The sequence below is a fragment of the Oryctolagus cuniculus genome, chromosome X, assembly GCF_964237555.1.
Source record: "Oryctolagus cuniculus chromosome X, mOryCun1.1, whole genome shotgun sequence".
NCBI lineage: Eukaryota > Metazoa > Chordata > Mammalia > Lagomorpha > Leporidae > Oryctolagus > Oryctolagus cuniculus.
The window spans coordinates 66,832,106-66,847,115 of record NC_091453.1 but is presented as its reverse complement, the minus strand read 5'-3'; the positions used below and the strand labels follow the sequence as shown (position 1 = coordinate 66,847,115).

General features: G+C 35.6%; 1 protein-coding gene across 3 annotated transcripts in view; it reads right to left on the bottom strand.

Annotated features, from left to right (window-relative positions):
- The window catches only part of RPS6KA6 (ribosomal protein S6 kinase A6), a 144,974-nt gene that overhangs the window by 65,587 nt on the left and 64,377 nt on the right, over window positions 1-15,010 (bottom strand). For all 3 annotated transcript variants that reach the window (XM_070066736.1, XM_070066734.1, XM_070066735.1), the window contains 2 exons: window positions 7,909-8,015; window positions 7,615-7,652 (listed from right to left, as the gene is read on the bottom strand). In XM_070066736.1, the coding sequence (XP_069922837.1) occupies window positions 7,615-7,652; window positions 7,909-8,015 (145 nt within the window). The remainder of the gene's footprint in view (window positions 1-7,614; window positions 7,653-7,908; window positions 8,016-15,010) is intronic.

The window sequence follows — 15,010 nt, the reverse complement described above, 5'->3', positions numbered from 1 at the left end:
TATGTAGAAATATCTAAAATAAATGAAATACTTTTATGCTAAAAACTGGAAACACTGAAGAAGGAAACAGAAGTAGACCTATGTAGAGAGCAAGACTATGTCTGTGGATTGGAAGATTCAATGTTAAGACATCAACTCTCCTAAAATTTATATGGAGAGTAAAAAAAAAATAACTTCAACAAAAATTCCAGCAAGACCTCTTTTGGTGAAATTAATAAGCTGACTCTAAACAAGACCAGTGTAGGCAAATAATGAAGGATTGAATTAAAAGGGAAAGAATGATCCTGCGGGGTAGGCAGGACATACAGCAGACTCATAGAATGGCAAATGCCCAAAACAGCACTCCGGCCTCAGAATCAACCCTTGGGGCATTTGGATCTGGCTAAAAGGCCCATGAGAGTCTCACAGAAATGGAAAGCCACGACACGGTGGCAAAAACAATCTAAATGAAAGATCCTCGTAAACAAGACCCCAGCAGAAGGAACAGGCCATCAAGGAGGGAGGCGCCTTTCTCCAAAGGGAGGAAGGAACCTCCACTGTGATACGGCCTTGACTAAACAAGTTCAGAGTTGGTGAACTCAAGGGGCTTCCATAGCCTAGACAGCTCATGGCAAGAGCCTCGGATGATTGCTGACGTCATGCATAAGAGTGCCAATTGTTAAAACAACAACGGGAGTCACTGGGTACATGCTCCCCACCTAGGATCTCTGTCCTTAACGTGTTTTACTATGAAACTTAAAAACAACACTCCTAGTCGAACAATACCCTATACCTTGTGCGGTTGTGTGAGGGCAGCCTGTTGAAATCCTTGCTTAGTATATACTGTGTTGATCTTCAGTATATGAAGGTAATTGAAAATGAAACTCGATGAAGGGCGGGATGGGAGAGAGAATGGAAGAGGGGAGGGCCGCGGGAGGCAGGGAGGTTGGGGGGGGGGAAGCCACAACAATACAAAAGTTGCACTTTGTAAATTCACATTTATTAGATAAAAAAGAACAAAAAGCTAAAAAAATAAAATATATCTAAAAAGGCAAAGGAAATAGCCAAAATAATTTTGAAAAAAGGAGACAAAAAAGGGTCTATACTATCTAACTTCAAGATTTATAATAAAGTTAATCAAGATAGGCAATGGAGAAAGACTAGACATACATATCAATGGAACAGAAGGGTGTCTAATAACATACTTACCTAATAGACTACAACCTCTGTTTTGAACTATAATTTGTTGCAATGCATTTGATATATCAGGAAACAATTTGAGTATAACTCAAATTCTGCATTGGTTTATGTGTGATTTTGTCTGCAAGAAACACTAGATGAACATAAAAAAACTACACCTAGTTGAGTTTAGTCAAGTGGAAATACATAAAATGCACAAAGGTGCACACCTCAAACATCTACCATAAAGCCACTCTTGTCTACCTCCAGTGTTACAAATTTCCTTCCAATTGCAGATAGTCTACCTTCTACCACCCCATTATAATTGACAAAATATAAACTTTCTGATATTTATTTCCATAAAGTAATTTTACCATAATTATTATATTTCTTATGTATCAATCACTTAGAAGATGTTAAACAGTGCTTACTTTCTTTTTTTAGTGTGTCACTGACCAAATATTTTTAGTGCTACATTAAACCTGATTTTCCCCTAAGTCCTGTATTTTTACTAGGCAACTTTTCATAGTATAGTACTTTAAGATAATATATGTTGTAGTATAAAAGAACTGGCTTTATATTACCATTTGATTTCTGACAAAAGTGCAAACACAATTCCATGGATAAGGGGCAACTTATCAACAACTGGTGCCAGAACAAGTCAGACATCAATACAGGAAAATCCATCCACAAACCATAAACAAACATTAACTCAAAACAGATCATGGATCTAAACACAACACACAAAACTAAAATTTTCCAAAAGAAAACATAGGAGAAATATTTGTGATCCTGGATTAGACATAAGCTGCTTAGATACAACAACAAAAGGATAATCTATGAAAGAAAAAAAGTTGATACACAGGATTTAATCAAAGTTAAAAACTGTTCATCAATTAAGAAAATGAAAAAGAAACTATAGACTTGGAGAAAATATTTGCAAATATAAAGGACTTGTAGTCAGTCTATCAAAAATTCAAAATTCAAAGAAAATAAACAATTCAATTTCTAAAATGGGCAAAAGATGTTAATGGACACTTCTCCAAATAAATAAATACATGGAAGGATGCTCAGTGCCATTAATTATGATGGAAACACAAATTTAAACTATTATGAGATACAGCTTCATCCCCACTAGAATAGGGAAATATAAAAATACTAACAATACCAAGTATTGATAAGGATTGAGAACAATAGGAGCTCTTGCACATTGTTGATGGGTATGTAAAACAGTGTAACCGCTTTGGCAAAGAGTCTGGAAGTTTCTCAATAAATTAAATGAACACTTACTATATGACCAAGTCATCTCACTTCTTAGAAATATACTCAAATGAAATAAAAATTTATATTCACATTAAAAAAAAGAACCTTCAGACACTCTGGGGGAAAAAAAAGGACCTAAATGAAAGATCTCTGCGAGTGAGATCCCAGTGGAAAGAATGGGGCCATCAAAGAAGGAGGTACCTTTCTCTGAAGGGAGGAGAGAACTTCCACTTTGACTATGACCCTGTCGGAATAAGATTGAAGTCGGCAAACTCAAAAGCTTCCATAGCCTTGGCAACTCATGACTAGAGCCTGGGGAGATTACTGATGCCATAAACAAGAGTGTCAAATTGTTAAGTCAACAACAGGAGTCCCTGTGTACTTACTTCTCATGTGGGATCTGTCCTTAGTGTGTTTTCCAATGCGAAGTAATTGCTATAACTAGTACTGAAACAGTATTTTACACTTTGTGTTTCTGTGTGGGTGCAAACTGATGAAATCTTTACTTAATATATACTAAATCAATCTTCTGTACATAAAGATAATTGAAAATGAATCTTGATGTGAATGGAATGGGAGAGGGAATGGGAGATGGGAGGGGTGTGAGTGGGAGGGAAATTATGGGCGGGGGGAGCCATTGTAATCCATAAACTGTACTTTGGAAATTTATATTTACTAAATAAAAAAAAAACCTTCATAGAGTGGTTTTACTTGTCTTTGCCAATATAAAGAAATAACCCAAATAACCCTTATGAGGGAATGAATAAACAAACCATGGTAGTAACCATAAAATGCAAACACTACTCAGCAATTTAGACCACCGATATATGCAAAAATGTGGATGAGTCTCAAATGCACTATGCTAAGTAAATGTAGCCAAACTCAAAAGGCATATTGCGTGCCTATGTTTATATTATATTGTGGAAAGGGAAAAACTATAGGGACAGAGAACAAGTTGGTAGTTGGTTTGAAATAAGGGAGGAGTGACTTACAACAAGGGAATCTGGTGCTTATAGAACTGTTTTATGTTTTTATTTTGGTGGTTAAAAGACCTTTTACATCTATCAAAACTTATAGAACTACCTAAGGAAGTGATTTTTAAAGTAAACTTTGTATTTTGAGATAACTGCAGATATATATGTAGCTACATAAAATACCAGAGAAATCCTATATGCCCTTTACTCAGTTTCCCCTAGTGAAACATCTTGTGTAACTATGATACAATAACAGCCAGGACGTTAACACTGATGCATTCAAGATACAGAACAGCTCCTTCCATCTCACAAAGATCAGAAGGATGAGTTTAACTGTAGGAAATTACACTCTAATTTTAAAAATGAAAAAAAAAAAAAAACACTTAACAGCTATCAGACCTATGTTGCTCTTTTTCAATAAAATTCCAGTATTAACAATATTAAGGTTTCTGCAAACGGACTTCTAACCATGCTCAAATATTCTCATTTAAAAATACACTTATCCTTGTACAATAACTTCATGCATTATAATTTTAAGTATAGTTTCTAAAATATTTTTAACAAACTGTTATGTTGTTTCTCTATATTTCAGGACTTTTAAACTTTGAAAATTCCATTTGGAAAATTAAATGTAGTGCAAGCTAAGATTCAAATTTAGTTCAGGCAAATATAACATACCTTTAAGCAGGGACAGGGAACCTTTTTTCTGCCAAGGGCCATTTGGAAATTTGGGCCATGCAAAATGATCAACTTTTAAAAGTTAGGCTGCTATACATCTACTGAATTTTGAGTCCCACCTGTGGTTGCACTGCCAGGGCCAGTCCAAATGATCTCATGGTTCTTATACTACCCATTTTATAGAGAACACTGGCTTCGTTGGCCATTTCAGAGAGAAGTGGGGAACGAGGAGCATTTTTTATCCTTCTTTTATGTTTCAGAAAGTTATAACAATCCATATACTTTCTGTTATGCTGTGTTTGTGACAAAACTGATATGTAATACTAGAATTTTCTCAGCAATTGACAAAAATTTTACAATTATAAAAATAGCTACATGATCAAGTAAGATATATGTTACCCAGATATATGTTTCCAAACCACCAATTTGAAAATAAAACATAGAAATCATCTATATCAAGAAAGTATTTTGGGGAGTGTGGGGCAGTATTCCACATCCTTGTAACCTTACATGACTCCTTTATAAGGTAACTTTATTATATAAAAAAGCAAATTCAGAACACGATAATTTAGTGGGTATTTACTGTACGTAAATTCAGATTTATTTGCAAGTAATTATGAAAACCATTTAAAATTATTTTCTCAGATATACATTTTTGTCAGAAAATATTCATTTCAAGTACATATGATTTTGAATTTCTGATGCTGTACATTTTTTCTTCCTTTATGGAAATGATCCCTGAATTGTATCCCTCAGAAAATATAGCAGTAACAATTCAAATCAATTCTATGTTTCAATTATTATCATTTTTAGTGGGATATTATGATTAAGCATGATTTTCTAAATAGGCAAGTCATGTCATATAGTTAGTTTTTATACAGACCATGGGAGAAAGGGAAGATTTCAGGAAAAAATTCAGTTACAATGAAAATATAAATAATGTATTAACAAGTATACAGATATTTGGGAATATTTCTCTCATTCTATTAATCTTCTGCTTTATAACCATCCTAGTATGAGGCCAATAAGAAAACACAGTTAACTTTTCTATGGTCTATTGCCACTACAGAGTAGACTGCTAAACATTAGGTCCACTACTTAAATCTGCCAAAATTTTAAAGTCAACAAGTTAAAAAAATGTTTGGCAGATATCCTAAGATTACTCTGTGGAAACTTAGATTGTGGGTGAAGACCCAGCCTGGATGAGACATTTCTACTTCACCACAGCCCACAAACACCCCACTAGTATCAATGTCAAATAACAATCAGTATGTTTCTTTTGACTATAGTGTTCAAAAAGGAAAGACGGAAGGCAATGGGAAGAGAAGGATAAGAAGGGAGAAAGACACACAGAGGAAAGACAAGAAAAAGATAAATAAAAAAGGAACATACAAAGAAAAGAAATTAAACGTATGAAAAGGAAAATAGCCTTTAAAAAACCTGCTGTCAATGTTTACACTTAACATACCTCACTGGAATACTATGAAGTATCCTACTCATCACAAAACACTGAATTTAGGTTATAATCATAAAACCATAAACTGGATAATACTTATTATTGTATATATTATTTAGAAGAAATGTCAGTGTCATTGTAATTGAATTGTTTTACAAATTATGAAACACACTTTCTTCCCATTAAACATCTTGTATCCTTTGTTTATAAATTAATACTAATCCTATTATTCTCTGTTCAGCCAGTTTAAGACTCTAAAAATTATCAAAAAATAGAATTCAAATTAAAAGCCTACATATAAAATATCTTAGGCATCATTATTTGCCCAAATATCCCTATTGTAGTAGACATTTAAGTGGAATTTATTCTATTCTTTTCTCACCTTTCTCACCTCTGATAATATAAATATAATTTATTAAGAAAAAAATGAGGGGCTGATGCTGTGGCATGGTGGGTAAAACCACCACCTTCAGTGTCGGCATCCCATATGAACACCAGTTCAAGTCCAGGCTGCTCCACTTCTGATCCAGCCCTCTGCTAATGTGCCTGGGAAAGCAGCAGAGGATGGCTCAAGTAATTGGGCCTCTTCACTGACGTGGGAGACCTGGAAGAAGCTCCTGGATACCTGACCATTTGAGGAGCTCCTGGCTACCTTGGCCATTTGGGGAGTGAACCAGAGGATGGAAGATATCTCTGTCTCTCCCTCTCTCTATATATAACTCTACCTTTCAAAATAAATAAATAATTTCTTTTAAAAAAGAAAAAAAAACAAAAGAAGGAATTAAATGCTAATTAGCTTTTTAATTAAATTTTAACTGATAGAGAATCAGACTACGAATCAGGAAGATTCATTAAATTTTATTTGTCACATTTACTTTGGCTTGCAAGGTAATTTATCTTTAAATTTTACTTTATGTTCATAATAATGTAGTATACTTTCAGGAATTCAGAACAACTTATCTTTAAACTGTACCAGTTCAAAATTATCTGTAAAGATCACGTCTTCATATTATTTCTGTTCTAACATTCTGATAAATACAGAATTTACTGCCTATTGAAAACACATGTAACCTTTTGATGGTGCCTAAGTATAATGCTCCTGGGATCCATCCAAGTTGTTACATGAGTAGAACATTCTTTCTTTTTTATTGCTGAATAGTGTTCCATTTTATGGATGTCTTATAGTTTATTTATTCACTCACCTTTTCAAAGACATTTGGGTCATTTCCAGTCCTGGACTATTACAACAGAGTTGCTATAAACATTCATGTATGTAATTTCATGTGATATTAAGCTTTTATTTCTCCAGGATATATATTCAAGAGTGTGACTACTGTATGGTTGTATAACACTGGCTTATATAACGCTTTCAAAATAATTAAATTATAGAGCTATAGAACAGACAGGTGGTTGCCAAAAGCTACTGAAGGGGGTGGAAGAGTATCACTATATTTCTTTTTTTTTTAAGATTTTATTTATTTACTTGAACGTCAGAGTTACACAGAGAGAGGAAAGGTAGAGAAGAGAAAAGAGGTCTTCCATCCACTGGATCACTCCTCAATTGGCCGCCAACAGCTGGTGCTGTGCCAATCCGAAGCCAGGTGCCAGGAGCTTCTTCTGGGTCTCTCAAGCGGGTACAGGGGCCCAAGGACTTGGGACATCTTCTACTGCTTTCCCAGGCCATAGCAGAGAGACTTTTTGGAAGTGGTGCAGCAGGGATTCGAACCAGCACCTATATAGGATGCCAGCACTACAGGCGGCAGCTTTACCCACAATGCCAGAATGCCGGCCCCTACTATATTTCAAATGTGATAACTATTTACAATAAGTCAGTCTACACTGAAACTAAAATGAAATATTTTTACATAGAAAATCAAGTCATTTCTTAATTAGCATACTGCTTCCATTATATAATTTTAATATTTTAATTAGAACATATTGAAAACTAATTCTTAAACAGTAGTTCATGAAAGAATGAATAAAATTCAAAGCAAATCAAGAAAGAGGATAAAAGAAAATACACTTAGACAAATACACATTAAAATAAAAAGTATAAAATATTAGTGTATAAGAAAATGTGCATACCTGTTAACTTGATATGTCCTATTTCATCAAGCAAAATGCTGTAAATAAAATTCATATTCAACAAGATGAAATATCTAATATAAAATATTTACATAAAATCACAAATGTAAAATTAGCATTTCTTTTTATATATTAAATAATTTTAAAATATTAGTTTAAAATAAATAAATGCCTTCTTTATGAAGATTACTTTTTACAAATAAGTTTCATATAATTACATAAAATGTAGAATTATGGAGTATGTCAAAACATAGTTCTAGAAATTAACAGGGATACATAAGAATAAAGCTTTACTTTTCTGGCTTCAGGTCTCTATATACAATCCCTAATCGATGCAGATGATCCAAAGCAAGGGCCAATTCAGCAAGGTAGAATTTCACATCTTCCTCTGTAAACAGAACCTAGAATAAAATAATAATTTCCATTTGACTTTTGTTCCAATATTGATTTTTAAAGTTTCTTTAAAAGCCAGTAGACAGAAAAATATAGACAAGTAATAAGAAAATAAGCATACTCAATTATCATATAGTTGGCATAATTATCAGGAATGCCACAGATTTAAGATTTTTAGACAGATGAAACTAATCTCTTTAGGAATCTTTCTCTTCGGTATTGACCATTTTTATGTAAATTTTCCTGAACATATTATGTTGTTTGTGTAAGTTCTTACACAGAATGAATAGCACCAGATTTACCTTTTTTAAATGACTTGATGTCAAAATACCAATTATTAATTTCAGTATTCTGATTTAACAGTGATATCCTTGTGGTATTTGAAATATACAGGATATCTTGTTTTAACAATGTTCATATCACTATTTCTACCCTTTCAAGTATCAGGAATATAATTTTTAGCAGCTCTGCTAATCCAAAACCTCTAATAGAATATCAAGTTTTTAATTAGTAACCCTTTTATTACATATTAATTCTAAACTCATCTCTAGCTTAAAGTATAAGCCTCTTCCATTAATAAAGTAAATGAGCACACTGGCATAGTATTCCTCAATCTTTTTCTGCTGGGGTATACAGCTGTAATGGACTTGAAATCCAAATCAGCACTGTAATATCACACATGCCACTTAGCTCTCGAGCCTCAGTTTCTAAATCTGTAAAATAAGGATGATAATTGCTCTATCTACTTAACAAGGTTGTTGTAAGAATTAAATTAGGTTCTGTGGGGAAAAGAAGTTGTGTTAATTGTAAAATGCTGGGTGTGCAATCCTAGGTATTATTACAGGTTTATGCCTATACAAATCAACAAGTAAATGTTAATTTACACAAAATGAACATTAGTCAACCATTCAATGTAATATTTATGGTTTATCAAGGGTCTCATATTTGCCAAATCACATATTTTTCTAGAAATGAGTTATTTTCATGAAAGCAAACTCTGGATTACTAGGAAGGCTCAAAATTTGAATAAAATCTCATAAAATCTTATCAACAGCCTCCCCATTTAGAATTATGGCAGATTTGGGCCACTAGTAAAATTGCAGAGAATGAGCAGTTAAAGATAACTTTTGAGTCCCCATCTACTTTACAAATGATTAACAGAAAAACAAAGATTATTAACTAACTTTTAGGGGCATTAATTTGAATGTTATAGTGGTAAAGTCTAAGAACATAATTTTCACTTTACTCTTTCTTAGGAATAGAAGTACACTTTACTTATTTAACTTCCAGGCAAGGATAATCAAAAACTTTACTGAAACCTAACACATGAGAAAACCTTACATAGGGGCAGACATTTCATGTACTGGTTAAGATCCCACTTGAGATGTCCACATCCTATAGGGAAGTGTGTGGGTTTGAGTCCCAGCTCCATTTCTGCTTCCAGCTTTCTGCTAATGCATACTCTGGGAAGCAACAGGTCATTGCTCAAGTACTTGTATCCCTGCTACCCATATCACAGACCCAGCAAGAGTTCAGGTCCTGGCTTAGGCCTGGTCCAGTTCAAGCAGTTGCAGGTATCTGGGGAGTGAACCAGCAGATATAAGGGCTGTGTGTGTGTATGCGTGTGTACCTTCCAAATAAATAACCTTTTTAAAACACTAAATAAAAATCTTCCAAAACTCTAAATTGAAAAAAATTTTTAAAAAGTTGGGGCCAGCACTGTGGCGTAGTATGCAAAGCCTCCGCCTGTGGTGCCGGCATCCCATATGGGCACCAGTTTGAGTCCTGGCTACTTCTTTTCCCATCTGGCTCTCTGGTACAGCCAGGGAAAGCAGCAGAAGATGGCCCAAGTGCTTAGACCCTTGCACCTGTGTGGGAGACCAAGAAGAAGCTCCTGGCTCAGCTCAGCTCAGCTCAGCTCCAGCCGTTGTGGCCATTTGGGGAGTGAACCAGCAGATGGAAAACCTTTCTCTGTCTCTCCCTCTCACAGTGTGTAACTCTACCTCTCAAATAAATAAATAATAAATAAAAATCTTAAAAAAAAAAAAAAGAGGGGCCGGTGCTGTGGCTTGGCGGGTAAAGCCACTGCCTGCAGTGCCAGCATCCCATATGGGTGCCAGTTCAAGATCCGGCTGCTCACTTCTGATCCAGCACTCTGCTATGGCCTGGGAAAGCAGCAGAAGATACCCCAAGCCCTTGGGCCCCTGCACCGGCACGGGAGACCCGGAAGAAGCTCCTGGTTCCTGGCATTGGATCAGTGCAGTGCCGACCATTGCGGCCAACTGGGGAGTGAACCATCAGATGGAAGACCTCTACCCCTCCCCCTTCCTCTCCCTCTCCTTCTCTCTCTCTCTCTCTCTCTCTCTCTCTCTCTGCCTCTCCTTCTCTCTCTGTGTAACTCTTTCAAGTAAAATAAATACAACTTTAAAAAAAAGAAAAGAAAAAAACTGTTGCCTAGGTTAGAGCTTATGGCAAATCTATCATCTTGTTATAAAGTTGTCTTGATGAAACTGTCATGATGGATGAGAAGAAACTTACTAACAGGGTTGGCAATGTGGTACAGCAAGTTAAGCCATCGCCTGCAATGCCAACATCTATATATGTGCCGGTTCAAGTCCCAGCTGTTCCATTTCTGATCCAGTTCTCTGCTACTGTGCCTCTGAAAGCAGCAGAGGATGGCCCAAATACCCAAATACTTGGGCCCCTGCCTCCCATGTGGGCAACCCAAAAGAAACTCCTGACTCTTGGCTTTGGACTAGCTCAGCCCCAGCCATGGCAATCATTTTGGGAGTAAACCAGTGGATGGAAGTTATCTCTCTTTTTGTCTCACACTCTCTCTGTAACTCAGTCTTTAAAATAAAATAAAATAGGGCCGGCACCGTGGCTCACTAGGCTAATCCTCCGCCTAGCGGCGCCAGCACACCGGGTTCTAGTCCCGGTCGGGGCGCCAGATTCTGTCCCGGTTGCCCCTCTTCCAGGCCAGCTCTCTGCTGTGGCCAGGGAGTGCAGTGGAGGATGGCCCAGGTGCTTGGGCCCTGCACCCCATGGGAGACCAGGAAAAGCACCTGGCTCCTGGCTCCTGGCTCCTGCCATTGGATCAGCGCGGTGCACCGGCCGCAGCGCACCGGCCGCGGCGGCCATTGGAGGGTGAACCAACGGCAAAGGAAGACCTTTCTCTCTGTCTCTCTCTCTCACTGTCCGCTCTGCCTGTCAAAAAAAAAAAAAAAAAAAAAAAAAGTTTCGTAAACATGAAAAAAATAAATAAAATAAAATAAATCTTAAAAAAATAAACTTGCTATGTAGCAATTATGTGCCAGGATCAATTAACTGTGTACGAAGCACTGGACCTACAATGTTACAATCTTCAAACAACTTTATGAAGTAGGTTTATCAACATCTTACGCATGGAGAAAAACTTGGAATGATTAAGTAACCTGCCCAAAAAACACAACTAGTAAGAAGGAGATCCAAGATTTGAACTCAGGGATATTTTTCCCTAAGAATAACCTTTTAGGGGCAGGCATTTGTTTAGTCCAGCAGGTAAGAAAACAGTTAAGATGCCCACATCCCTTATCAGAATGCCTGAGTTTGAAATCCAGCTCCAGTTACTGATTCCAGTTTCCTGCTAATGCAAAACTGGGGAAGTAGTGATGGCTCAAGTAACTGAGTCCCTGCCACCTGTGGTGGTATACCTGGATTGAGTTCAGCCCAGCCCAGCCACTGTGGGCATTTGGGGAGTGAACCAGTGGATGGGAATTCTCTCTCTGTCTGGCTCTTTGTATCTTTCTTTGTGTTTGTGTCTCTCTCTACCTCTCAAATAAACATACATATATACAAATAACAATAGCTTAACAATAACAATGAATTGTTACTAAAAATTGCTATTAAGCTTTAAAAATAATGAAAATCATCCAAAACTCCAGCACCCTGAGAAAAGCATCTACAAATTTTGTTACCTTCTCTTCAAATCATTTGTGCATGTACAACATGAATATTTGTGTGAATGTATGTTTTAACATAGTTGAAATCATTATACATACTAGTTAGTGGCCTCTTCTGTCACCACATAATGCTATATAATAAGCACTCTCCCATATTTTTAAACTTTACTTACAAACAGTTTCTAATATGCACAGTATCAATCATTTCAATTTATTATGATTTACCTAAACATTCCCCTTTTTGGACATTCAGGTTATTACTAGATCTTCACTATTTAAAAAAAAACTCTATAATATGAACATGTCTTGATTAATATTTATATTTCTGCAAAATGGATTCTTAAGAAATCAAACAGGAAATTTTGGGTCAAGGAACACAAGTAGTCCAAGATTCCTGACATATACAACAAAATTACTTTTCAGAATGGTTATAATAATTTTCACTGCCATAAGCAGTTTACGAAAGCATTTGTCTTAGCACATCCAAAACAGTGCTGAATACATCCTTTTAAAAATCTTTTCAAATTGGATATACAAAACCAGCATTATTTTTATTTTAATTTAAATTTTGATTCTTAGGCTGGATATTTTTTAAAGTTTAGTGAGTGGCCTGTTTTTTCATGAATTAACAATAATATTTTTGCCTATATTCCATTATTAACTTATGTTTTCTCTATTGGTACAAGCCCTTTCAATATTAAAAACATCAGTTCTCCAACATGTTAGTTGCAAATATTTTCCAACTTTGTGCTGGTTTTGCTGTTCAGTAATTCTTGATTTTATGTAGATAAATTCATATATCATTTCTGTATGATTTTCCTCATTACTTTAATGCTTAATGAGAACTTCTTCATTAAATGATCAAATAAATATTCAGCTGCATTTTTGGGGTTACAGTAATTGTTTTTCCACACTGAATTCTACACTTAATCTTAGCCAAAAGGCCAAGAAATGATCTAGACTGAGTTCTATAACATAATTCAAATTTATTTTTATATGATAGAGATGGCATTTTCAAATACCTAAGCAATTTCTCAAATACTATGTAATGGACCACCAATCTTTTTGCTACTATTTTGTGATTCTTTCTTTATCATAATAGTACACAGTAAGTCATATAACAGGACATTCTTGGGCTATATAGTATGTCTCAAATCTTGCATTGATACTATTCTGTTTCAGAGAATCTCTACAAAGTTTTAAGAAGGAACTAAAGAAAGGGAAGAATTTTTTAAAAAAATTTTATCTCTCATTTGTTTGTTTTTCTAGATAAACTGTAAAATAACTGTCCATTTCAAACAAATCAATTCCTTTAAAAGCCTCATTCTAAGTTTTGCTTAAGCCAATGAATTCACCTTGGAAGAACAGACAGCGTTAAAATAATCAGGGGCCTGCGCTGTGATATAGCAGGTAAAACCATTGCCTGCAGTGCCGGCATCCCATATGGGCGCCACTTTGAGTCCCCGCTGCTCACTTCTGATCCAGCTCTCTGTTAGGGCCTGGGAAAGCAGTAAAAGGCGACTCAAGTCCTTGGGCCCCTGTACCCCCTTGGGAGACCTGGAAGAAGCTCCTGGCTCCTGGCTTTGGATCAGCACAGATCCGACCCTTGCAGCCAATTGGGGAGTGAACCAGCAGATGGAAGACCTCTCTCTCTCTCTGACTCTCCTTCTCTCTGTGTAACTCTTTCAAATAAATAAATACATCTTTAAAAAAATAATAAATCAAATAAAATAATCAGCTACTCATTGTACTATATGTTCTTTTAAAAAATTTGTATGTAAAACTTGTATATCTGTATAGGGTACAGTGTAATATTTTAACATAGACACAGCATAAACCAATCAAGTCAGGCAATGAGCCTTTTATTTCCTTATCTTTTCCTGTGTTTGGAACCTATCAGCTCTTCTTTCCAGTTTATAATCTATTGTTGTAAACTACAGTCACCCCACTGGCCTATGGAACACTAAAATTTGTTACTTGTATCTCATTGTGTTTGGGTACCAGTTATCCAACCTCCCACTATTTCCTTGATATTAGTAAAGTAGAGCATGGAATAACAGTTTTGCACGTTTATGTATTTGTGTGTGTCTGTGTGTGTACATGTGTACATACATTTTAGTAGAGAAAAATTTGGGGAAGTACCTTTTAAAAATATAAATGACATACATTTTAAAATTCTTTAACACATACAAACATGTACTTTTTTAAAAAGTTTTTTTCTAAAAACTAAAGTTTTCTGAATTATTTAACAAATTTTTGCACATACAAGTGAATTATAACCAAAAAACACTACTTATTAATCAGCTACCTAGAGAGATATCGAGTCATTTTCTAAAATGTTTCTGTTCAATGAATATATTGAATTATTTTCTTTTGGGAAATGCATTTAAAATGCTTGCTCTTACCTAATATTCCAGACTTAGGAATCAAAACTTACTGACTGCATCTCTGTGCTAGTATGAGTTTAGATAGTCCCACATCGAGAATGGAGGTCTGAAGAGTTTAAAAGAAAATTAGAAATGACTACAAGTAATAATTTTTCAAACATATTTGTGACACTTCTAAAATCTAACACAAGATGTCATGAATACTGACGCCTGATTATACTGTTGTCCCTCTATGTCTTGGGACCAGCTTTTAACAAGGTCCTTTGAAGACCCTCCTTGCAAGGGGGTCCTTAGACAGATCCTAACATATACTTAATTCTGTTCTGTAATGAACAATACATTATGCTCATGCATGGCATGTTCTGCACTGGACGTAGACAGATATAAGCCAGAGACCTTAGCCACTTAAGCACTGGCTAACAGCACAAAGCATACTGTTCCCTTTCCAGAGCAACTTCCAGAGCTCTGGGGATCAACAGGAATTCTTCCACACTAAATAAAGTCAATTCTGGAAGCAAAATTTTGAACTACTATCACCCAATTAAAATGCTACTCCCATACTCCCACTTCAAGACAAAATGAAGTTGACAAGGACAGAATTTATTCTTCTGCCTGAAATATCTGAAACATAGGACAAAATATATGAAATGTTTAGACATCAGGCAACAAACAACA